At 32.0% G+C, this 27,290-nt stretch overlaps 1 protein-coding gene across 3 annotated transcripts in view; it reads left to right on the top strand.

Annotated features, from left to right (window-relative positions):
- The window catches only part of LOC126879491 (calcium-transporting ATPase sarcoplasmic/endoplasmic reticulum type), a 164,630-nt gene that overhangs the window by 110,201 nt on the left and 27,139 nt on the right, over window positions 1–27,290 (top strand). For all 3 annotated transcript variants that reach the window (XM_050642532.1, XM_050642533.1, XM_050642531.1), the window contains exons 5-10: window positions 16,656–16,760; window positions 21,923–23,695; window positions 23,775–24,018; window positions 24,314–24,579; window positions 25,398–25,531; window positions 25,609–25,726. In XM_050642532.1, coding sequence (XP_050498489.1) covers window positions 16,656–16,760; window positions 21,923–23,695; window positions 23,775–24,018; window positions 24,314–24,579; window positions 25,398–25,531; window positions 25,609–25,726 — 2,640 coding nt within the window. The remainder of the gene's footprint in view (window positions 1–16,655; window positions 16,761–21,922; window positions 23,696–23,774; window positions 24,019–24,313; window positions 24,580–25,397; window positions 25,532–25,608; window positions 25,727–27,290) is intronic.

Here is a 27,290-nt window from a genome sequence, read left to right as displayed (position 1 = left end):
CTTTGTCAAATGCTCTGAAACTTTGGGTTCTGGTAGTCCTTGATGTGTAGAACAAAAGACTCAGTGGGCGCGTAGCTCCAAAAAATCATGGATTCAATATATACGCCTCTGAAGTTACAGGTACAGTGAGGACGTTTGAGTTGGAATAAATTAATTTTCTCGAGAATAGGCTACTCTGAGATAAATTACGAGTCAGGTCGATTTTTATTTTTAAATTATAATTTTTTGGCATATAGATCATACTAGTGACGTCATCCATCTGGGCGTGATGACGCAATCGATGATTTTTTAAAATTAAAATAGGGGTCGTGTGATAGCTCATTTGAAAGGTTATACAATTCTCTATTCACTAATACAAACATTAACATAATTATTTATACAAGGTGTCCAAAATTTTTTTTGAATTAAATTAATTGAGACAAAAAGAAGAATGTATATAATTTATTAAATTCGAAATACATTTTACTGCTGTCAGAAAATAGAAAATAATGTTAATTTAAAAAATAAAAATTGCTTTTCGCTTAAACTAAATGTTCATATTGCTAATAGGCAGCTGGGTGGCAGCTTTAATATTGAATTTAAGCGAAAAACAATATTTATTTATCAAATAAACATTTTTTCCGTTTTGGACAACAGTAAAATGTATTTCGAATTAAATAAATTATGTGCATTCTTCTTTTTGTCTCAATTAATTTAATTAAAAAAATGTTTCGGCAACCTGTATAAATAATTATGTTAATGTTTATATTAGTGAATAGAGAATTGAATAACCTTTCAAATGAGCTATCATACGACCCCTATTCTTATTTAAAAAAATCATCGATTGCGTCATACGCCCAGATGTATGACGTCACTAGTATGATATATATGCCAAAAAATTATAATTTAAAAATAAAAATCTACCAGATTTGTCATTTATCTCCAGAGTCGCCCATTCTCGAGAAAATGAATTTATTCCAACTCAAACGTCCTCACAGTACCTATAACTTCAGAGGCTTACATCTTAAAACCATGATTTTTTGGAGCTACGCGCCCATTGAGTCTTTTGTTCTACACATCAAGGTCTACCAGAACCCAAAGTTTCAGAGCATTTGACATAGAGCCATTTCCCATAAGGTTTCTGCGGGGTCCTTTAACTTTGACTTCGTTTTTCTCAACTAAACCATTTTATCACTTGTACCCCTTAGCATCTAATCCCCTCAATTCTAATAGCTATAACTATCCTAAGGATACCAGAAGTAAAAGGGCAAAACAAAAAAATAACAGAGACGATATCCTGAGAAATTGATATTGAAGAATAAGTATCCAAGGACTAAACTATTCGAATAAACGAACACATTAACTATTTAATGGAATTCCTCTATTTAAAAATAAGCTGTTAAATAATGAGGTAAATATATATTTTCCAGCGAATGCCACTCTTCCGATACTAACCAGAACCAGAATGCTTTTGCATGAAAATATGTTTGGTACACTTTGCGGTAGTTTACAAATTGTGTTATTTTAAAATGTTCTGGCACTGGAAATCGGCTTCCTTTGTAACTATATTTAAAATCACAAGCCGAAAGTTAAGATGGGATGTCAAAGTTATCGATATATAAGAATGTGGATGATTTATAACGCAATTTCGGAATGAATTTTACAAATATCCACGGCGATTACATATTTATTTAATTAGTTTTTTTTAGTTCGTTAAGTTGATATCAAGATGGACTCTTTGAGAGTAATCCATCATCTTCCATTAATTTTAACGAGACATTGAACGATTGGTGCGAAAAGTTATTTAATTTATTTGAAGGGAAAATCATGTACAGTCGGAAAAATGAAAGAATACCCATGAACGATCACATCAATCACTTATTTTGTATTTGTTATCTTTTTCCATAAATAAAAAAAGTTTGTTCTAGAGAAAGACAGCAAATACAAAATAAGTGATTGATGTGATCGTTCATGGGTATTCTTTCATTTTTCCGACTGTAATGAGAATATAATAAGGTTCTTGAACTCCTAAACATAGAATTTCAGGGAAAAAGCGCCATCGAGTCATATTTTGCGCTAAGGTCTTCACCTCATTCCAAGACTTTCATTGACATTTTATCTCGTCCATGGTTCTTCTTCTTCAAGTATGTGTTGGGCAACCTCTTTTTCTTTTTTCTTGATGGTTCCACTCTAGGGCAGTCTTTGCAATAGGGCTTTTCATTCACAGTCATTTGTTTCGAGCTTCTGTCATGTGTCATCTAATATTAATATATCTACGTCATACGTTATTGGTATTACCAATGATACAAACCAAGGACGTATGACGTAGATATACTAATATTATGTGACACCTGACAAAAGCTCGAAACAAATGACAATCGATGAAAAGCCCTATATTGGAGCTATTATTTGTTCCGAGTGTGTGACCGATCTAACCCCACTTTCTGGACCTTATTTAATCTTTTACCATCTTTTGTTCGGTTAAGTGTAGCAGATCTTCGTTTCTGATCATGTTAGGCCAGAAAATACGAAAATTCTTCGTAGGTATGTCTTAATAAAGGGCTGCAGTTTGTATGTAAGGGTTTTTGTCACTTTCCAGGTCTCAGCAGATTAGAACATACTATTATGCTCTGTATTTTCTCTCTGTTATGAGATTGATCAGCATCTTATTAATTCAATTAATTAATTAATTATTTTAATTGCTACTCATGGAAACAAAACCAAAATTTAATAAAACTTTCCAATAAAATATATTCTCAGGGCTAATTGATTTTCATGTGTTACCTTTAGTTTGTGACTTCTAGTATTTCTCGTTGCTTACTTCACCCAGGACAAAACAGGGAAAATAAATATACCCAAAATCATATAAATTTTATAAATATTATTTATTTATATTCTATACCCTAAATATAAGATTCAAAATGTATGCTAAAACTTTATTCTGTTGTCAAAATTTCTTATCTAATAAAAATAATCTTAAATTCTACTATCTCCTTTTTCTTTTAACAAATTTTCATTTAAATGATTCGATAAACTGTTCTTATTATTATATAAAAACAATATTTAATTTATTTTTTTAAATAGATTATTTATCTCTTCTATGAATTTATGAATGAATAAATTATGCTGTAAAACTGTTAAATTGACAAAAAACAAATATGGTATGTAATATACAACAACTCTCTCCTTTTCACAAATAATCTGACTAACCTTTTTTATCTTCTTTACTTCTTCTCATGGATTGTGTTGTCCTCGGTTCTCCCACACGTGCTCCTCGGATGCTGCTACGGTCTTTCTCTTCCAAACTGTTTCACAAAACAAAAAAACAGCAGTCGCTCGGAATCTCTCCTCTATTTAGTCTCCGACTCGATACAAACAATATCAATCTTTATAATTCCAAGATTTTTTCTCTCAGCTCGATATCTTGTGCAAAATTGATACAAACCGGCTACTCGTTCCAGACAGAAACTGGAATCTATTCGGACACGAGGAGATTGTACTTCTCGACTCGATCACGATTTCGTCTCAACAGGAATCTGCTTACACGGCCACCAAGTTCACCACTTTACACAAAATTACTAATTTTTAAACTGGACTGCTCCCTTCCGATCGTAATTACACAGTAAATATTTTTCCTTCATCAATCTGAGACTCAACCACTCTGTTTTTCCTCCATCAATCTCTTCGCCAATCACAAGCATTCTCTCTACACATTACATCCCTACTCATCTCTTAAGAACAAATAGTGTTGTATACAAATTTTCTGTCTTGTCAAATTTCCAGGAGATATTAAAATTAAATTTTTTCTGACATCCTAGAAAAACCCTCCATTCTAAAACTAAACAAATTTGTTTACCGTCGTTTCTTTCTAGGAACCCATTTAGAAACATTCTATTGTCTACTCCAACCGCGAGTACATTCACTTTATAATCCGACCGTATTTTAGTTCATTGTTTAATTTGTATAAGTCCGTTCGTAGAATCTTTACCACTAAACATTTCCTCTTTCCACGAAACACTGCTTACGGCTAAATCATATTATGTATTTACAAATTTTTGCTGTATACAGGGCGATGAAAATTTACGATCTCGTGTTCTTTGTCATAAAATTAATTCTCTAAATTTTCCCCATAAAAATTATTTGACAATACATGACATTTGACTAGAATATTCAGATCTTTGTCTTTGTAGGATATTGGCCAGACCCCCAAACAGCTTGCGCTGAGCTTTTCGTATCCTCATACGAATATCGTTTTCGGTACCTCCGCTTTCTGATATGAAACTTCCAAAATACGTAAAATTTTCACATTTTCAATCTGTATGTTAAAGTAATCTGTGTGTAATAGTAAATAGTATGTTGTTTCTTGCATTTATTCTCATAGTCCTGTCGCCAGGGGGGGTACAACGGCCTGTTTAATTCAGATGGACTTACCCAAGATTTTTTTATGTATTTTGACCCGTAGAACACGAATTTTTTGGGTAACAGTCGATCCGGATGTCGATAAGATTGTTATAAACAAAGAACTTGAGGAATCACGTAACAGCGATTTTTCGCAAAACAAAACATTTTTTTGTATTCTTTGGGTGATTCTCAGCAGAAAATGGTCTTACAAGTTTTTTCGTAGGATGCATAGTTTTCGAGATAAACGCGGGTGAACTTTAAAAAAATCGAAAAAGTGCAATTTTTGAACCCGAATAACTTTTGATTAAAAAATAAAATAGTAATTCTGCTTACTGCATTTGAAAATTCAAGTCAAATTCTATCGGTTTTGATTATTTTCAGTGCTAAAAATTAAGTTTTTATTTGTTAAACAAAGCCATAAACACATAGTGTTTCCGGTACCCAAAACATTTTTGGCTTAGAATGACCCAAAAAATACAAAAAAATGTTTTGTTTTGCGAAAAATCGCTGTTACGTGATTCCTCAAGTTCTTTGTTTATAACAATCTTATCGACATCCAAATCGACTGTTACCCAAAAAATTCGTGTTCTACGGGTCAAAATACATAAAAAACTTGGGTAAGTCCATCTGAATTAAGGAGGCCGTTGTACCCCCACTGGCGACAGGACTATCATGGATTTGGTTTTATTAATATTGATTTTCAAACCTATTTTGGCTTTAGTGGAAAGTGTTTCCAAATGGTCAGTCACATCTTGGAACCTTTTATCCTAAGAAGCAGATATAGTCGGTGTATTGTAGATCGTTTAGGCGGTGGTCTCCAATACACGCTGTACGCAGCCTACAGCGTCTATTGGATACCATCGGCTAAGTCAGTGGTCACTTCAATTTACCCTGTAATTTGAATTTGTTATAGAATTACTCTTTTTGAACTATTTTCGGTTGTAAGATAGAATATTTTCGGTTGTAAGAGCCGTAGGCTGCGTACAGCGTGCATTGGAGACCATCGCCTTAGGCGTGTGTTTAACGTCCAGTGTATCCCTCTTGTATCGGAGTCTAGTTTGTAGAGAACATAGTCTACAGCTATGTTAAAAAGAAAGAGAGAAAGCACGCATCCCTGTCTGACTCCAGTAAATACGTTAAATTCGTCACTGTTGATCCCATTGTGTGTCACGCTGCATTTCCCCTCAGTGTATAGAGACTTTATAATGGAAATTATTTTTTACGAAATGTTTTTTGCTCTAAAATTTTCCATATTGGGACAGTGCAAGTTCGGAAAAGCGACACCTGGTTTCATAGCTCAGCAACATTTTTAGCACTTTTAATTATATTGGCCAATTATATTAGTCCTGGTTGCTGGACAATTGTGAAGACCATAGCCCAAAAAAATCATAAGAAGAAAAAGTAATATTAAGGTTATGTTATTAAAGGGTAAACAATTATATAGTAAATAAAATTAGTTATTAAAATGCACTACTACAAACAAAATACAATTAATAAAATTTACTTTTATATAATAATTGCATGTCATATCAATATTGTGGAGCAACATATAATTTTTCTTCTTCATTGACAATAGATATGAAATATACGTCAATTTGACAATTTCAATTGACAATGAATTATTTAAGAAAGTTGCAAGATTTCTCCGCTATTTGCGCACAATCGTTTCTCGTATCCCCTCCAAGTACTTGCACACGGCGAATAGCAGCATGAGATAAGCTGTCAAAGGCACACTCGAAATCGGCAAAAACCATGTATAAGGATGTGCCCCATTATTCGCGGTGTGCAAGTACTTGGAGGGGATACGAGAAACGATCGTGCGCGAATAGCGGAGAAATATTGCAACTTTCTTAAATAATTCATATTGTCAATTGAAATTGTCAAATTGACGTATATTTCATACCTACTGTCATTGAAGAAGAAAAATTTTATATTGCTCCACAATATTGATATGATATGCAATTATTATATAAAGGTAAATTTAATTAATTGTATTTTGCTTGCAGTACTGCATTTTAATAACTAATTTTATTTACTACATACAATTGTTTACGTTTTAATAACATAACCTGAATCTTATTTTTTCTTCTTATTATTTTTTTGGACTATGTATGGCCTTGACAATTATCAAGTAACCAGGACTAATATAATTGGCTAATATAATTAAAAGTGCGAAAAATGTTGCTGAGCGTAGAAACCAGGTGTCGCTTTGCCGAGCTTGCACGGTCCCAATTACCCTCACAGTGTTGATGTGGTTTGTGCAGGAGGATTCGGGTCTATATTGGTCGCGAAAATTTTATTTGTCGCGGTAAGCGTGGATATTACAAATATTCACGGCGATTATGTATTTATTTAATTGGTTTTTCAGTTTATTAAGTTGATATAAAGATGGTCTGGTTGAGAGTAATCAATCATATTCTATTAATTTTAATGAGACGTTGAATGAGTGGTGCGAAAAGTTATTTAATTTATTTGAAAGGAAAATCGTGTAATGAGAATATGAAACCGGCCGGTTTTTCTTGTTAGCTTATTAGTTTTACACACAAATGAGGTTTTTAAAAGTATCTTCATAAATTGCACTCAATATGTTTTATAATATACAAATGCAACATACTGCTTTTCCTCACACGATTTTATTTTTCATGTATGAGATTAGGATCTAAATTTATGGTATACAAATACATAGATAAAGTCAATTTATTATTTGCTAGGATTTAGATTTGGAGTGAGAATTACTCTCAACTAATCAGTTCTGCGTTACAAGTATAATTAACCTCTCACGACTAATGAAACATATCTCATATTCTTCTTTCTGTTCTTCTATCGCAAATTGGATATCATCAAGGGTATTCGAACTTTGTTTACACAGCTGCGCTGGTCTAAATAGTTCGTTTGTAGTGCAACCAAACCACTCTCTTAAAACTGTACACATTATGGTTGTATCACTCTAAATTCTAAATGAAAAATTAAATAGCAGAAATAATATTCAAAGAGCATTGTCGAATGCAAAATATGGGAAATTTGGGCGTGCTAGCTTGATACAATAATATCTAGACTTTTCCAAGAATTAAAAGCTAATTTTAAACTTTAAATATTTCTCAAACATGTCTTTGGGACAATTGAAGATGGGTTATTTTCATTCTTCTCCTATCATATAATATCAAAAGTCTCTTAAGACTATAGCGATACGCTTTAATTACTATTTTTGCTAATTTTAATTTTAATAATTTTTTCTCAAAACGAAATAATATGGGCCATATAAAAGTCACAGTTAATATACAAACCAGATGCTAAGAAAGACATGGTTTTACAAAACGAAATGCATCCCTAACCATATGTTTTTGGTGTGTTCAGTGTAACAAACTGAATTCCCCATAAATTAATTATCATATCAGACCATTATGTCAACAACTCACTTTGGACATGCAATCGTTTTTAAAACTGCAGAAGTGTTTCTGTTTTTATACGCCAGATCTAAATAATTTATTGCCCATCTGGTCAGAGGGTAGAAACACAGACAGATTAGCGTCTGTGGCTTTTTTTCAGTCTCTTCACAGCATGCGAACAAGCCGCACTCTCGCTAACAATCGACCCACTCCGAGACCTAAGCAAAACACCTTTTTGTTACCAAAATAAATAAATATTTTACTGCTCGTTAACTTATTTTTATTATTTTTTAATTAATTCCGTCAACTCACACCTACCGGAATAAGAGCAATAGGGCTTATAAACGTTACTCATTTGTGACTGCACGCGGAGTTTTATCCTCGCTCAGTTAGAGAGAAGAGCATATGTATCTCCTGATAAGGGACTAAACAGTCCCGAAACCGGTAGAGATGCTTGCTATACTCCCTGATTGAACTAGAATATAATACGGCTGCAGTTTCGGGTTGCAACGATATTATAATATAATAGTTTCCCGTTTTATACCGCTAACGCGGCTTTGGGATTATAGCAGGTTAGTCTGCTATCTCTGGGACATACGGTATACAAGGAAGGTAACAGGGACAGTGCTACGCTTCAACCGCCTATGCAACGAAATTGAAAATGTTTATTCAGTTTTAATTTATCTTTTCATTTAATTTATACATACAGGGTGTTAGTAAATAAGTATGAAAAATTTTAAGGGCTAATTCGACATGAAAAAATAATGCCAGTTTGCTCTATAAACATATGTCCGCAAATGCTGCGTTTAGGAGATACGGGTTGTTAAAATTTTTATTTCAAACTGCCAATTTATTTATAGCTCTAAGACCAGTTGAGCTATAAAAATGAAATTTGGTGAGTTTTAGAAGGTAGTTATTTCGCATTTTTTGACATACAATTAAGAATTTTGTATTCATCATTGGCGCGCCTACGGGTAATGGTCTGATTTTTTTTAAAGAAAAAAATAGTACGCCACTGAGATATTTCGAATTAAAAATTATTTTTAAATTCCACGTCTAATTTGTGATAGAAAACCTTTCTTGCCTTTTTTTATATGGTGCACTGTTTTTATGCAGAAAATTAAAACATTCTGCCGCGTATTTTTCATTTTTTAATACATTATCAAGAAATATCCAATATAATAATATTAAACTGGAACAAAACAGAAAATATTACTAATAAGATTTTAACTAGGTGCAGAGCTACAACACATGTTAAAAATGACCTCCTTTAGAGATTACAGAATAATTTTATATTCATCATTGGCTCGCGTACGGGTAATGGTCTGATTTTTTTAAGAGAAAAATAGTACTCCACTGAGATATGTCAAATTAAAATAGTTTTTGAATTGCTGGTTTAATTTACGACAAAAAATCTTTCTTGCCTTTTTTTTCATATGCGGCGCCATCTTAACGTTTATAAAGTATTTGAACTAAGTTTCTATGCATATGGAAACTACCTCAAATACTTTGTAAGCGTTAAAATGTTTTATTTTTTTGTATAAAAACTGCGCCTTGTATGAAAAAAAGGCAAGAAAGATTTTTTGTCGTAAATTGAATGAGGAATTCAAAAATGATTTTTAGTTTGACATATCTCAGTGGCGTACTATGTTTTTCTTTAAAAAATTCAGACCATTACTCGTACGCGCGCCAATGATGAATATAAAATTCTTCTGTTACCTGTAAAGGAGATCACTTTAAACATTTCTTGCACCTAGTTTAAATCTTATTAGTAATATTTTCTGTTATCGTTCTAGTTTAGTACATATTATTATATTGGATACAGTCGGAAAAATGAAAGAATACCCACGAACGATCACATCAATCACCTATTTTGTATTTGCTGTCTTTTTCTATAAATAACAAACGTTTGTTTGTTATGATCACATCAATCACTTATTTTGTATTTGCTGTCTTTTTCTACAAATAACAAACGTTTGTTATAGAAAAAGATAGAAAATACAAAATAAGTGATTGATGTGATCGTTCATGGGTATTCTTTCATTTTTCCGACTGTAGTTCTTGATAATGTATTAAGAAATGAAAAATACGCGCCAAGATGTATTTTTCTGGATAAAAACGGTGCACCATATGGAAAAAAGGCAGGAAAGGATTTTTATTAAAAATTAAACGTGGAATTTAAAAATAATTCTTATTTTGAAATATCTCAGTGGCGTACTATTTTTTTCTTTAAAAAAATTCAGACTATTACCCGTATGCGCGCCAATGATGAATACACAACTCTTAATTGTATGTCAAAAAATGCGCAATAACTACCTCCTAAAACTCACCAAATTTCATTTTAATAGCTCTACTGGTCTTACAGCAATAAATAAATTGGCAGTTTGAAATAATAATTTCATCACCCCGTATCTCGGAAACGAAGCATTTGCGGACATGTTTATAGAGCAAACCGGCATTATTTTTTCATGTAGAATTAGCCCTTAAAATGTTTCATACTTCTTTACTAACACCCTATATATCGTTGAAAAGCCTTATAGATCCTATATATAGGGGAGTGCATTTAGATTTTCACTTCGGAAAAAATCAAACAAGATAAAACTTTTTGTAATTTCATTAAGAAATGTTTAATAAACAACATATCAAAAAGTTCTACTGGAGAAGTGGGTGCTTCATTTTTTATTAAACAAATGAACAGCGAAGTTAGATGTTTTGAACTCCGAAAATATAATTTTTAGAAAAAAACTGACTTGACCATTGAAAAACTCAGAAAATTTTACAAAAAAAAACCTTATATAAATATTTTTCTAAAATTAAATCTCTAGCTTCCGTAATTTTTTATTTATAACGCTAAAGTCACCCTTCTCACACACATTGGCGCACTGCAAACTAGCGTTGGAAGAAGTGCACGGTTGAGTTTTTTTAATGTAATTCTTTAACTAATGGATCAAAAGAAATTTTACAAATTGGACATGAAACAATATGAAACAAGCTATTTTATGGTTGTAATAAAAAGAAATAAAATGTATGGATATAAGTACGGTGTGGGCGGAAAGTGAGACTTACATGAATTTTGTTTAAAAATGATTTAAAAATCTGTAACTAATACAATTTTACTTATAAAGCTCTCAAATTTGCACAACTTACCTCTCAATCATCTTACTAAACGATGTTTCATTCAAAAAAAATCTCAAAAATGTAATTCAAATAATACGCTGTCTCAAAAAATGTAATTTTTGAAAACTTCGTAGTTCTACAGAATTCCCACCACTTTAAGACGGTATTACTCAAGTTTGAATAAATCTAATACAATTTTTTTTGATATTTTTTTAAAGCCTAGGATGTGATCTTTATAAAACACTGAATTATTTTAGTTTAAAAATGAAATAAACAATTTGTTTTTGAGAAAACTAAGAAAGATAACAAAAATGTAATACAAAAACCGAAAATTACCAGCTGAAAAATGTATATACAGAGTGATCAAACCTTTTTTCTGTAAAACTTACCTAAAATTAATTTAATAATAAGATTCAACAATAATAAATGTTCAACAAAAAAATTTTTTTTAGCTCTTATACAGTATGTTTGCGTAACTTGGAACCTATTGATAACTTTTTTAATATCAGTTTTACGAAAAAAAGTTATTCTTTATAAAATACTCTGCATCGTATATAACATAAGATCCAACCATCAAATATCAAATTTTGTTAATTTTGTAAGAGGTATGTCAAAAAATATGAATTTCACTCAAGAGTAAAGTACCTTTATATTTCACAATATCGAAAATTTTCATAAAGAAAAGTTGTTTGGAATTAAAAACTATGTTCCAATATGTAATTATATCCTTCTAATCGAAAATTTGTTTTTTTTAATATTGTTTCAAATTAATTATACCAAACATCATTAAATTTTCACTTATTATTTATGATAACTGATTTATTATTAATTTTATGAAGAAAGTTATTCGTCATAAATAGCTGTTCATGGTCTAACACTTAATATGCAAATATAAAATATTATATTTTATCAATATTATACGAGGTATTATGTAAAAAAATTGCATAAAAGTGTAACTGCATATTGACACATCGTTTTTAATTTTGAACAGCTTTCCATAATAACAATTTTCAGTATTATGAAAAATATAGGTATTTTACTCCTAACTGAAATTTTTATTTATTGACATATCTTGTACAAAATTGATAAAAATTGATATTTTATGATTGCATTTAAAGTTTTAGAATATGCAGAGCTTTTTACTAAGAATAACTTTTTATTTATGATCCCATTGCAACAATTTTTTGAATATTGAAGAGATAGATTTTGAATAATTTGTTCTTTCTTTCTAATACATTTTAATTTTTAATATTATTGTGAAAATTATTTGTTTATCTTTTTTTTTAAGAATGAAATTTCATATTTGTTTGATTGGATTCTACTTGTTTTTCATTTAAATATCCGCCATTTTGGATCCGCCATTTTGAAATTTAAATTTTTAATCTTTAATTCAGATTCAGCAACCTGTTAAAAATAAAGACGATAAATGTTTTAGAAAAATGTTCTTTTTTATGTTCTTTTTATAAAATCCGCATTTTGGATCCGCCATTTTATAGTTTATAATGTTAACATTTAAGTTAGGTTTATCAAAGCTCTCAAAAATAAATATATGTAGAAATAAATTTTGTAAAGAAATTATGATTTTACAACTATTTTTTAAGTTATCCGCCATTTTGGATCTGCCATTTTATAATTTAAATTATCAAAATTTTATTCGGGTTCAGCAACCAGCAAAAAGAATTCGGATTTTACAACTGCTTTTTAAGGAATTTTAGGAAAAAATCCGCCATTTTGAATCCGCCATTTTGAATTTGCAAATTGTAATGCCAGGTTCGGGTTCAGCATAATCAAAACTAAAATAAAAACATTTTTTATCAAAATAAAATGTTTATTAAAATTCACCCATATTCTTAACATTATTTATACAAAACAATTGTTATTGTTTAAACAATTAGCGGCGAAATTTGTGAGTAGAACTTTTTACTTTAACATATTTATAAACTAACAAAAAAAGTTTTAGAAAAATATAACCTTGTTTGATTTTTTCCGAAACATTGTATCTTCTCGTTCTAATTGCACTCCCCTAATAAGTGTTATAAAATAACAATTGGGCATTCGTCAAGAACGTAACAAAAAGACTGTCTCATCTCTCAAAATGACTTTTAGGGTGATTTGCGTAAGTTTAACGTCGAGTGGGAATTAAAAAAATAAAGAATTTGCTACATAGTTTGGACGACTGTGAAGTGGCAGATATGTGTAAGCTTTGTGAATATTTTATGGATCATAAAACTTTGCTGTTTATTTTAACTTCCAATGTGTTCAACTTTATTCGCAAATTATTTTAATGTTTTTTTTTTATTTTTAAGTCTGAGAAATCATTGTCAAAATTCTGGAAAAAGGTGATGTACTATCCGTTGCAAGATAATTCGGATTTATATTTATATCTATTTAATATTCTATTATCACATTTTAGTATAAATAATATAATTATTCATTTAAAGCGTACTAAGTATGCGGAAGTACGCTTCAAATGAATAATTATATTATTTATACTAAAATGTGATAATGAATATTAAATAGACAAACATATAAATCCGAATTATCTTGCAACGGATAGTAGATCATATTTTTTTCGAATGCCAAAAGTATAAGGATGAAACAGATCAATTTATTCAGCAACTACACGATCTCAATATACAGGCTCCGTTTAATATCATTAGTCTCTTAGCAATGGAAATGAGATAATTTATAATGCATTAGTAAAGTTTCTATCACGTACCAAACTAGTCTTGTTAGTGTCAAGTATCAGAAAGGCACAAATTTGGTGATCAACTTATGCAGTCCATAGCAAACCAGTATTAGTGCGGCAGATTCGTGCAAATATTATAAGAATTGCACATTTAATGATACAAGCATATAATTTGGTCCACATATACTGCACATATAAAAGTACAAATTTAGATATGAGGCCATCTCAGATTTTGCCTTTTACAAAAATGGCGGTAATTCAAAATGGGCGACTATACATACAGTAGGAAAAATGAAAGAATACCCATGAACGAACATATAAAACACGCTGTATTTTCCTGTAACCGTGTCAGACAAAAAATTGGCCAGCGCAAGTACATGTAATAATTATTGTTACATGTACTTGCACTGGACAATTTTCTTTGTGATGCGGTGACAGGAAAATACAACGTATTTTATATGTTCGTTCATGGGTATTCTTTCATTTTTCCGACTGTATGTGACTAATAGCACGATATCTTTTGAATGAAAAGTCCGATCTCAACCAAATTTGCTACATAGGTTCCTTTTGTGATTTACAAGATCGAAATCGTGAACTGGAAGAATCGGTTTACCAGAAGTTATGTTTTGTCTGATTTTTTATGTAAAACTATTTTATATTATGTAAATAATTTATTTTCAATTTTTTCGCCCTGTGTATATTAATTTTTCAAAATGGTAATACCACCATTGAAAAGAGCGTAAGAATATGTTTTAGGAAATATTTTGAACTTTTTAGTTATGTTAATTACCAGTTAATAAATGCATAACGTATCTTCACATGTACCTATGTGTGGTAGATTCGTGCAAATATTATAAGCATTATTGTGCATTGAATGGTAGAAGCATATAATTTGGACCACATATACTACACATACAAAAGTTTAAATTTAGATAATATGAGGCCATCTCAGATTTTGCCTTGTACAAAAATGTCGAGCATTCAAAATGGCGGCTGAAGATATGTGACTAATAGCACGATAACTTTTGAACGAAAAGTCCGATTTCAGCCAAATTTGGCACCATGGTTCTTTTTTTGATGAGTAAGATCTAAGTTTTGAACCGGAAGAATCGGTTTACCAGAAGTTGTGTTTTTACTGTTTTTTATGTAAAAATATGTTGTTTTTTTTTTCAATTCTTCCACCCTGTAAATATTAATTTTTCAAAAAGGTAATACCGCCATTGAAAAGAGTGTAAAAATGTTTTTTAGGAAAGATTTTGAACTTTTCAGTTATGTTAATTACCTTTTAATAAATGCATAACGTATCTTCACATGTAGCTATGTGCGGCAGATTCATTTTGAATGCCTGCCATTTTTGTAAAGGACAAAATCTGAGATGGCCTCATATCTAAATTTGAATCTTTGTATGTGAAGTGTATGTGGTCCAAATTATATGCCTTTAGCATTAAGTGCACAATAATTCTTATATTATTTGCACGAATCTGCCGCACATAGGTTCATAGGTACATGTGAAGATACGTTATGCATTTATTAATTGGTAATTAACATAACTAAAGACTTCAAAATATTTGCTAAAAAATGTTTTTACGCTCTTTTCAACGCCGGTATTATCTTTTTGAAAAATTAATATATACAGGGTGAAAGAATTGGTAAAAAATCAACATGTTTTTACATAAAAATTAGGAAAAACACAACTTCTGGTAAATCAATTCTTTCGGTTCAAGACCTTGATCTTACACATCAAAAGAAGAACCTATATACCAAATTTGGTTGAAATCAGACTTCGTTCAAAAGTTATCGTGCTATTAGTCACATATGTATAGTCGCCATTTTGAATGCCCGCCATTTTTGTAAAAGGTAAAATCTGAGATGGCCTTATATCTAAATTTGAACCTTGATCTGTGTAGTACATGTGGTCCAAATTATATGATTCTACCATTAAATTCACAATAATTCTTATAATATTTGCACGAATCTGTCACACATAGGTACATGTGAAGATACGTTATGCATTTATTAAATGGTAATTAACATAACTAAAAAGTTCAAAATATTTTTACGCTCTTTTCAATTGCGGTATTACCTTTTTGAAAAATTAATATATACAGAGGGAAAAAATTGAAAAAAAAACATATTTTTACATAATCAACCAGTAAAAACACTTTTGGTAAATCGGTTCTTCTGGTTCACCACATCCATCTTGCGTTCTTCTTTGTAAATCAAAAAAAGAACCTATATACCAAATTTGGTTGAAATCGGACTTTTCGTTCAAGAGTTATGGTACTATTAAACACATATGTATAGTCGCCATTTTCAATGCCCGCCATTTTTGTAAAAGGCAAAATCTGAGATGGCCTCAAATCTAAATTTGAACCTTTATATGTGTAGTATATGTGGTCCAATTTATATGCTTGTATCATTAAATGTGCAATTGTTTCACATATCGGCCGCACTATATCGAACTGAGTGGAGAGTTGCAGAAGACTTTGCTATGGGGTTCCTCATATTTCCATAATAAAAAAAAATAAGTAACAAAAAAGCAGATGATCAAAAAATAACCATTTTGAAATACCTATATTATATTAAGTAGATCCTTTTTTGAACACAGAGATGATGTTGAAAAGAAGCTATACATATTTAAATTAGCATACCATTTGAACACAGAGATGATGTTGAAAAGAAGATATATTTAAATTAGTATATACCTTATTTTAATTTCATTACTTAAATCATTTATAATTCGTTATTGATATTTTATGGACTTTTTACATTAAACTTTTATGTTTGATGTATTAGTATTAAAAAAGAGAAAATGATAAGATTACATTTTTTACTTTTCACCTGCAGATTAGTTTAATAGTAGGGGTCGCTGTTGGTAGAATATTTGATAACGGGTAATCATAGAAACACGTGTCAGGGGATGGCATGAGCTCCAATTGAATCAAAACAAAACCGTCTACATATTTTTATTTGGTTTAATAATAAGTCTGCTTAGACAGACGATCGTTATATTCTTGTTATTCTTGTTTAGTCTTCAAATAAAGAAGCAATTATTTTTACTTATGTTTTATGTTTTGTTTCAGGTATTAGCTTTATTTGAAGAACACGATGGCGCATTCACCGCGTTCGTAGAACCTTTTGTAATTCTTTTAATTCTTATTGCAAACGCAGTAGTAGGTGTATGGCAGGTATGTATAATTAGGCTATAGCTGTAGTTTAAGTGTATAAATCTTCAAAGAAGAAATTGTAGTTTTAATTTGAAAAATTTTCCGCAATGTTATTTTCCCATGACGTCAAGTAGTGACAAGTCCTAACAACCAGTGAGTAAAAATACTTATACCAAGCAGGCTGAGTGAGTTCTGGAACTGTAAGCGAGTTGTAGGTAAAACTTGGTAGTGGAAACCAAAGGTAATCTGTTGGCTATATGTACTAAGTGTGAAGTTGACGTGACCGTGAAAACAGACGACTTTGTAATCTTGTGTGACCTCTCTAATCACTCTACAAAAACAAGCACTTATAAATATAACAGGAGCCTTGAATAGTACAGGAAGGGCATCTCTAGAGGCTATCACAGATCTCCCTCCTCTGGAATTATATATTTATCACCATCCTGATATTCAAAGCGAACAACCATTCCCTTATATATTTATCACCATCCTGATATTCTAAGCGAACAACTTGGAGGCCGAATAATTTATTGAATAGCCATACAAATACTGCTAGGACTATGAGGAATCCATCTTTACGATGAACTCAGATGAGATGACACCAGAACTAATCTTTACTGAGAACAGAGATTAACAAGTCTCGCCTGAACTAAGAAAACTAAGAAGACACGTACCAAGCTATAAGACGTGTTTAATTTTTGTGTTTTTCTAGAATTATTGTGTTTTTGTTGAAGTAAGCTGCTTTAAGTAAATAGAAAAACTACATAGAACCTGCATGAAAAATATTTATTAACTGGTGTTCTGTATCGTGCAGTAGAAGTCTGTCATTGACCACAGGTCAAAGAGTATTGAAGTGCTACATATGGTTCGCTTCGTTTTATGGATGTCACACCTGGACAACAAAAATAAAAATCTTAATAAATAGAAGCATTCGAGTTGTGGTGTTACCGTCGCATGCTCAGAATCCTGTGGACGCCACACATATCTACGAACGTGTGCTAGAGACCATGCACAAAGAGCTACAATTGATTAACATCATCAAAATGAGAAAGGTCCAATACTTCAGTCATATAATGAGAGGACCTAAATGTCTCTTACTCCGGCGAAAACACTCGGTCGGAAAAAACAACTGTCCTTGTTTGCTTAACTTTAGACAATGGGCTGTCGAATTGTTTCATCTAGTTACGCTGAACTAATAGGCTATTGATTATGTACTAAAGAAAGGAACTACAACGTTAACGGGGTTTTATTACTTCATATGGTGAATGAATCTCTATATATGAAAAATCCGCGGAGTGCTACCATTCAAAGGGGTGTATTTTTGAGAAATGGGTGAATTAGTCCCTGGGCACAGGTTACATTAGGGTGAGTTCTATGAACTTTTGGTACAAATACGTCTACATAAAAATTGTTCCTGGTTAAATTTCCTATCTAAATATAACTTTTTAAAGTCAAAGATACTTTTTTTTTCAAAAATATATTCAAAAGAAAAAGCACAGAGAAACCCAAAAGAAAGAAATTTTGTTTTTGTCCCATAACTTTTGTCCACGGGGATATATGTAAGTATAGACATTGCTTCACAGAAAAAATACTTACAGTATAACCTCGTTAATCCGGACCTCGTTCATCCGGATGTCCGGATTATCCGGATCAATCCGGAATGAAAAAATAAAAAAAAATTTTTATAATTTTATGTATGTATGTATGTAATGCGATCACGTTTACGTGATCGTGCCGCATTGAAACGTCACACAAAATTAAAACAAATGAAGATCAATTACTTTTTTGTAAATAAAAACTAATGCTCGCGTAAATCATACAGGGTGTAAATATAGTAAGTTATCATTTCACATATGTAGTTTTATTAACCTAATTATATTTCCGGATTATCCGGATTTTCGATTTACCGGATCGCTTCCGGTCCCAGTTAGTCCGGTTAAACGAGGTTGTACTGTACATATTTTCTCTTTAAAATGATGTTTGGTAGAGGTCACTGGTACTTACACTTTTCGAAATATGATTTTTCAAATTTCGCCACTCACAGCAATTTTGGGCAACTTTCCTTGTTATTTCGCAAATATTGTTCTGTAACTTTTTTCTACGTAACTTTAGGCATATACAAAGGTTCATGTAAGAGGAATAGAAATCAATTACCTTTAAAATGTTCTACTGTATAATGTTGTACGACTTCTTTTAAAGAGGTTATCTTTTTCAAGACTTTATACTTTTAACGAGTTTTTAAATTTTTTACGATTATTTTTTAAATTTCCCATCATAATTTTTTTTTCTACATTTAGGTATATATTATATAATAAAACTGAAAGCTTATTCCGTTTACTTTAAAATGGTGTATTACAAAAAATTCTAGGATTATTTTTCAATAAGATATGCTTTTTCAAAATGTATAATAATATATAAATACTTGCAACGATTTTTGATTTTAGGATTATTTTTTAAATTCCTCATTATAACTTTTTTATGTGATTGTGTGTTATTATTGAATCTTATTTTTTATAGGTAATACTTTGGATCCACTTGACTCGGCAGGGCAAACCTCAAAATATGGATTAATTCCAATATTTACTGTCAAAGCTCCTGCACCACAAGCTTTGCTTGAAAAAATAGCATGTAAATGTACCAAAGGATGTACAAAAAACTACGGTTGTAGGAAGATAGGAATTAGTTGTTCAATATTCTGCAAAGGGTGCATGTGCATGGGTAGTAATGGGCTTGTGGGAACTCTAAGATAACTGAGGTGTCAGAGGAAGATATTGATGCTAATGCTAACGAAGAGATGGACTTTGATTTTGAAAATTTTTTAAATGTCAACGTTTAAATAATTTTAACTAAAGTGTTGTTTTCTAAGACTAATGTTTATGTAATTTTTGTAAAAGAAATAATTTTAAATAATACAGGTAAAAAATATCAAAGAATCACTCGGTTTCCACACAATTTTAAAGAACAGAAAGTAAGCCCTCTTTATTGAGCAATATATAGTATATTCATGTACAAGAAAAAAAAAGTTGTAAAATGAGAAATTTCAAAAATAATCGTAAAAAATGTAAAAAATAATATTTTTTTTTATATTAAGTATTATATAATATATAATATAGTATTATATTATATATACTATATATAATATTGTATTATATAATATACAGGGTGTCCCGAAAAGATTGGTCATAAATTATACCACAGATTCTGGGGTCAAAAATAGGTTGATTAAACCTCACTTACCTATATACAATAGTGCACACAAAAAAAGTTACAGCCCTTTGAAGTTACAAAATGAAAATCGATTTTTTTTTAATATATCGAAAACTCCTAGAGCTTTTTTTATTGAAAATGGACATGAGGAATCTTTATCATAGCAAAATCTTAAAAAAAAATTATAGTGAAATTTGTGTACCCCATAAAAATTTTATGGGGGTTTTGTTCCCTTAAACCCCCCCAAACTTTTATGTACGTTCCAATTAAATTATTATTGTGGCACCATTAGTTAAACACAATATTTTTAAAACTTTTTTACCTCTTAGTACTTTTTTGATAAGCCAGTGTTTATCGAGATATTTTGAATATTTGTCGAATCCACCACCTATTTGTATATGGTTAAGTATGATTATAGACACCTGGTAATAATCTGAAAATTTATTTATAACTTAAATTTTTTGGTATATTTTGAAAAAGAAGCCACATCTCGATAAAAGTTGACTTATCAAAAAAAGACTAAGAGACAAAAAAGTTTTAAAAATACTGTGTTTAACTAATGGTACCACAATAATACTTTAATTGGAACGTACTCAAACATTTGGGGGGTTTAAAGGAACAAAACCCCCATAAATTTTTTATGTAAATATAGTAAAAAAGTAGCCGCATCTCGATAAAAACTGGCTTATCGAAAAAATACTAAAAGGCAAAAAGTTTTAAAAACGTTGTTTTCAACTAATGGTACCACAATAATGAATTAATTGGAACGTACACAAAAGTTTGGGGGGGTTCAAGGGAACAAAATCCCCATAAATTTTTTATGGGGTGGACAAATTTCACTATAATTTGGTTTTAAGGTGGGCCTGTCATAATAATGATACATGCCCGTTTTCAATAAAAAATCTTCTAGAGTTTTCGATATATTGAAAAAAATCGATTTTCATTTTGTAACTTCAAAGGGCTGTAACTTTTTTTATGAGCACATTTGTACTAAGGTAAGTTAGGTTCAACCGAACTATTTTTGACCCCAGAATGTGTGGTATAATTTATGACCATTCTTTTCGGGACACCTTGTATAATATATTATATAATAATATTATTTTATTTTTATATTATATTATAAAAAATCGTTAAAAATAAACCTTGAAAAACCATAATCTCTAAAAAAAAGTCACACAACGTTATACAGTAGACCATTTTAAAGGTAATTGATTTCTATTTCTATTACGCGTACCATTGCATATACCTAAAGTTACGTAGAAAAAAGTTACAGAACAATATTTGCGAAATAACAAGGAAAATTGCCAAAAATTGCTGTGAGTGGCGAACTTTGAAAAATCATATTTCGAAAACTATAAATCCTAACTACCTCTACTAAAGAACATTTTAAAGAAGGAATATGTAAGTTTTTTTCTGTAAAGCAATGTCTATACCTATATCCTCGTGGACAAAAGTTATGGGACCAAAAAACAAAATTTCTTTCTTTTGGGTTTCCTTGTGCTTTTTCTTTTGAATATATTTTTGTAAAAAAAAGTATCATTGACTTTAAAAAGTGATATTTAGATATGAAATTTAACCAGGAACAATTTTTATGTAGATATGTTTGTACCAAAAGTGCATAGAACTCCCCCTAATGTAACCTGTGCCCAGGGACTAATTCACCCATTTCTCAAAAACGCACCCTTTTAAATGGTAGCACTCCGCGGTTTTTTCATATATAGATGTCCATTGACCATAAGAAATAATAAAACCCCGTTAACGTTGTAGTTCCTTTTAGCTATCTTATTTTGAATATAATCAATAGCCTATAAGGCTTATTTGCTTCTTATTTTTGAAGACTGATATCATTCTCAAAACGCATACTAAGATTCGTACTTTTGGTTAATTCCGTCTCTTTAAATTTTAAATATATACACATATTTATCCATATAAAGTAATTTGGTAATTCTTTACTTACAAGTTGGTTTGTTTTTCAGGAAAGAAATGCTGAATCCGCCATTGAAGCTCTTAAAGAATATGAACCAGAAATGGGCAAAGTTGTCCGACAAGACAAATCCGGTATTCAGAAAATCCGGGCGAAAGAAATCGTACCCGGAGATATAGTAGAAGTGTCAGTGGGTGACAAAATTCCCGCTGATATTCGTTTAGTTAAAATTTTCTCAACAACACTCCGTATCGATCAGTCTATCTTGACTGGTGAATCCGTTTCTGTGATCAAACACACCGATGCCATTCCCGACCCAAGAGCTGTCAACCAAGACAAGAAAAACATTCTTTTCTCAGGTACCAATGTTGCTGCTGGTAAAGCACGTGGTATTGTTATTGGAACTGGTCTTAACACCGCCATTGGTAAAATCAGAACTGAAATGTCAGAAACGGAAGAAATTAAGACTCCCCTTCAACAAAAATTGGACGAATTCGGTGAACAACTCTCCAAAGTCATTTCAGTCATCTGTGTTGCTGTATGGGCTATTAACATTGGACATTTCAATGACCCAGCCCATGGTGGTTCATGGATTAAAGGTGCTGTCTACTACTTCAAAATCGCTGTAGCTTTGGCTGTCGCTGCCATTCCTGAAGGTCTACCAGCTGTCATTACTACATGTCTTGCTCTTGGTACTCGTCGTATGGCTAAGAAAAACGCTATTGTAAGGTCCCTTCCATCTGTAGAAACTCTTGGTTGCACATCTGTCATCTGCTCCGATAAAACTGGTACCTTAACCACCAACCAAATGTCAGTCTCACGTATGTTTATTTTCGATAAAGTTGAAGGCAGCGACAGCTCTTTCCATGAATTTGAAATCACTGGCTCCACTTATGAACCTATTGGTGAAGTATTCCTTAAAGGACAAAAAGTTAAATGTGCAGAATTTGACGCATTACATGAAATTGGTACCATTTGTATTATGTGCAATGACTCCGCCATTGATTTCAATGAATTCAAACAAGCTTTCGAAAAAGTTGGTGAAGCTACTGAAACTGCTCTCATTGTATTAGCAGAAAAAATGAATCCCTTCTCTGTCAGTAAAACTGGAGATCGTAGACAGGTTGCCATCTGTGTTAGACAAGACATTGAAACTAAATGGAAGAAGGAATTCACTTTGGAATTCTCACGTGATCGTAAATCTATGTCTTCCTACTGCACACCCCTCAAACCATCTCGTATTGGTAATGGACCTAAACTCTTCGTTAAAGGAGCTCCAGAAGGTGTTTTGGAAAGGTGTACACACGCTCGTGTTGGATCTCAAAAAGTACCACTTACCAGCACTCTTAAAAAGAGAATCACTGATCTTACCGCTCAATATGGTTGTGGACGCGACACGTTGCGTTGTCTTGCCCTAGCAACTGCTGATAACCCCATGAAACCAGACGAAATGGACCTTGGCGATTCAACCAAATTCTACACATATGAAGTCAATCTTACATTCGTTGGTGTTGTTGGTATGTTGGATCCCCCACGTAAAGAAGTATTTGACTCCATTGTTCAATGCCGCGCTGCTGGTATCAGAGTTATTGTTATCACTGGTGACAACAAAGCTACTGCTGAAGCCATTTGCAGACGTATTGGTGTATTCACTGAAGATGAAGATACTACTGGAAAGTCATATTCTGGTCGTGAGTTCGACGATTTGCCTACTTCTGAACAAAAAGCTGCATGCGCTAGAGCTAGATTATTCTCCAGAGTCGAACCAGCTCACAAATCCAAGATTGTTGAGTATTTGCAAAGCATGAATGAAATTTCTGCTATGGTAAGTGTAAATAAAAAAATCTTTTTTTTTTAAATGTATCATAATAGAGTAATGGAAATACAAAAATTATCTTAACTAGACAGGTGATGGTGTAAACGACGCTCCCGCTTTGAAGAAGGCCGAAATTGGTATTGCTATGGGTTCAGGAACTGCTGTCGCTAAATCTGCGTCTGAGATGGTGTTGGCTGATGATAACTTCTCATCCATTGTAGCCGCTGTTGAAGAAGGTCGTGCCATCTACAACAACATGAAACAATTCATCCGTTACCTTATTTCCTCAAACATTGGTGAAGTCGTATCCATTTTCTTGACAGCCGCTCTTGGTTAGTACTTTTTCTTATTTATAAAAGTCCACTGAAAAGTTACATTTAGGGTTGCATTTTTCAGATGACGAAATTTTATTTTTTTATGTGGAGGGTAGGTAGGTAAACGATAAGGTTGCTAGTTTACGAGATACAACACAAAAACCCTTTGCACCCCTTTTTCCAAGATGGCGGCCTGTGGACAAGGTTGGCTATCCCACATACTTGAAATGTAACATTTCAATGGACTATACCGTATAAAAGCCGATTGGTAAAACATTATTCTATCTGATATCCATTTATGTTATTTATCTAGGTCTTCCTGAAGCCCTTATTCCAGTACAACTATTGTGGGTCAACTTGGTAACTGACGGTCTTCCAGCTACTGCTCTCGGTTTCAACCCACCTGACTTGGACATCATGAGCAAACCCCCACGTAAAGCTGATGAATCCTTGATCTCCGGATGGTTGTTCTTCAGATACTTGGCTATTGGAGGATATGTAGGTGCTGCAACTGTAGGCGCTGCTGCTTGGTGGTTCATGTACAGCCCCGAAGGACCTCAAATGAACTACTATCAATTGGTGAGTATTACGGTTTAAATATATTCAGTTCAAAAATATATTGTTAGAGGTACTGGATTTTAATAAGAGCTATGAGTCATGCCGATGCAGTACACAAGTTTATGTGTTATTTACAAGGTAATAGCTCTTGTCAAAATCCATTACCTCTAAATGACTACATATTATGTTTATTTATATAGTGATAAAGTAGGTCTTTTAGGTCCATAGCTTGACAATTGCTCTTGATTCTTCACGATTCTAGTTTTCCCTCTCCGAATTTCTAACACCTTTCTCTTTAAGGACCTTTTCTGCTTCATCTAACCATCTTTTTCTTGTTCTACATACTCTTCTTTTGTCACCGGTCTCTGTATTTATTAATTTTTTTGGTATTATTTCTTCTTCCATTCTTTCTAAATGTACCAACTACCTCAATATTGAGGCTTTTATAACTTCTGACGTAGCAGGCTCTTTAACAAAACTCATGATCTCGGCATGGGTCTTTTTCTATATAGCTCCCTCTCTTTAATACCTCCAAAAATTTTTCTCATTATTTTCCTTTCTCATATATTAATTTTTTCTTATTGTGTTTGGTTTAGCACCCATATTTCGCTTGCATAGATGACTATCGGTCTCAAAACTGTGTTGTATATGTATTTTGATTTCTTTTCATTAATGACAGTGAGTTTTTCTCCTGAGGTTTGCAGTACACTGCATGCAGCTGTAGATTTAGCCAGAATCGCAACACCATCCGCATAAACAAATATCCATACCATTTTTAGGTTAGATTTATGATATTGAAACATTGGGTTAACAAATTTTAATAATATGATATTTTTTAGACACATCATTTACAATGCATTGGTGGTGGACCTGAATTCAAGGGAGTCAACTGCAAAGTATTCAGTGATCCTCATCCTATGACTATGGCTTTGTCTGTATTGGTAACAATTGAAATGTTAAACGCTATGAACAGGTAAGAATAACTCAGTACCTAGTTTATGTAGGTTTAGATTAGCATTTTATGATGTAAACATTGATTCTTTTCCACAGCTTATCAGAAAATCAGTCCTTGATCGCCATGCCTCCATGGTCCAACTGGTGGTTGATTGGTTCAATGGCTCTTTCATTCACCCTTCACTTCGTGATCATTTACGTTGAAGTTTTATCTGTAAGTAAAATATATTTATATTTTTACTTTCTTACCTAATATATCAGTCTTTATTTTAATTTATTACATTCAATATTTACAATAATTGAGGCCCTCAGAGCAACAGTGGCCTGAGCCTCAAATTGAGCATTTTTAGAAATATGTATATCAATAAAAGCAGCAACATTAATCTTCGGATTAACAGGGGTTACACAACCTACCTCTATATTTGGCTAGATGGCGCTATGTAATTTGTAGTTAAAAATCTCAAAACTTCGTTTTTGAGTTTAGGCCACTGTTGCTCTGATAGCCTCAATTTATAAAACACATTTAACTATAGTTCATATACATTTACAAAATATCTTCGCGCATAACTACAATCTGAATCGGATTGAGTGTCTACTATTCGGTTTTCTTTTTTTAATACTCAACTACCGTGCTCTCCAATATTCTAGGCCGTATCTGGAACAAAATACAATAAATAGAATTTTAATATACTCGGACAAGGTGACGTCTAAACCAGCTGCTTTGATTCAATGCTCCAGAAAGGTCTAGAGTCAGGACCACAGTATAAAGAGGGAACCTCTATATACTGTGGTCAGGACCGACGTGCGTGATGAGGGAAATGGTAACGATAGTAACATTATTGTTACTTATTAGTATTTTGTATCTAAAAATATAAGTAGACTAATGGAACTTTTTACAGCACCTAACGCGAAGACCAGAGTATGTAACATGGTATTCAACCTTTAACTACACGCACTCACGCATTTTGTACGCCAGATATAAGAATTCTGCTGCAAATATATTTAAAAATTTAATTTTTGACCTTGTAGTTGTTCCCAACCTTTTATGTGTGGCGACCTATATTCTGATGTTTTTTCATATTCGCGACCCATCCCTCACCCATGATGATACGCAATTCTGTATTCTTTACGCCACTCAGCTACTGTAAGAGCCACGCCGCGACCCACCTGAAATCTGCCCGCGACCCACCGGTTGGGAAACGCTGATCTAACCTATCATTGGAATGTGCTTTACAATTGATTTTAGTTTCGTTATAATCGGCGTTCTGAGAAGATCGTAATTACCAGTTTATTATTTGTTGTTTCCGGTGATTTACAAAATGCGCCACGATTGTAGTAATATAAATACATATTTCAATTGTTTTTTTAGTCACTATGGCACAAAATATATTTTTCTTTATAAACAATACTTTTTCTCATGTAAATAATCACATTTCAAAAAATTTTTATTAGTAATTTTATTTTTCAAGGGATCAGATTCAAGTTATAAATCTCAATTGACTTACTGAGAAGCACTGAGAAGGAACTCCAAGCATTCGCTGATGCCGAAAAAGGTTTATAACAAACAACTAAGTGTATTTTTTCAAAAAAAAAAATAAACAAAACCGCTGTTTTTAAGTGTATTCTCTTGTGGTGTATAAAGTACGCCACGTGTGTACTTATGTTATAACTTGATGCGCAGGTAGTTAAAGGTTAATGTTATGATTTCAAATGGAACAGATAGTGATCATATTTTAAAGACTTATTTTTCAAAGAGTTTATTTTCAATAGCAAATTTT

The sequence above is a fragment of the Diabrotica virgifera genome, chromosome 2 (genome assembly GCF_917563875.1).
Source record: "Diabrotica virgifera virgifera chromosome 2, PGI_DIABVI_V3a".
Classification (NCBI taxonomy): Eukaryota; Metazoa; Arthropoda; class Insecta; order Coleoptera; family Chrysomelidae; genus Diabrotica; species Diabrotica virgifera.
This window is presented reverse-complemented; position numbering and strand designations above follow the sequence as displayed.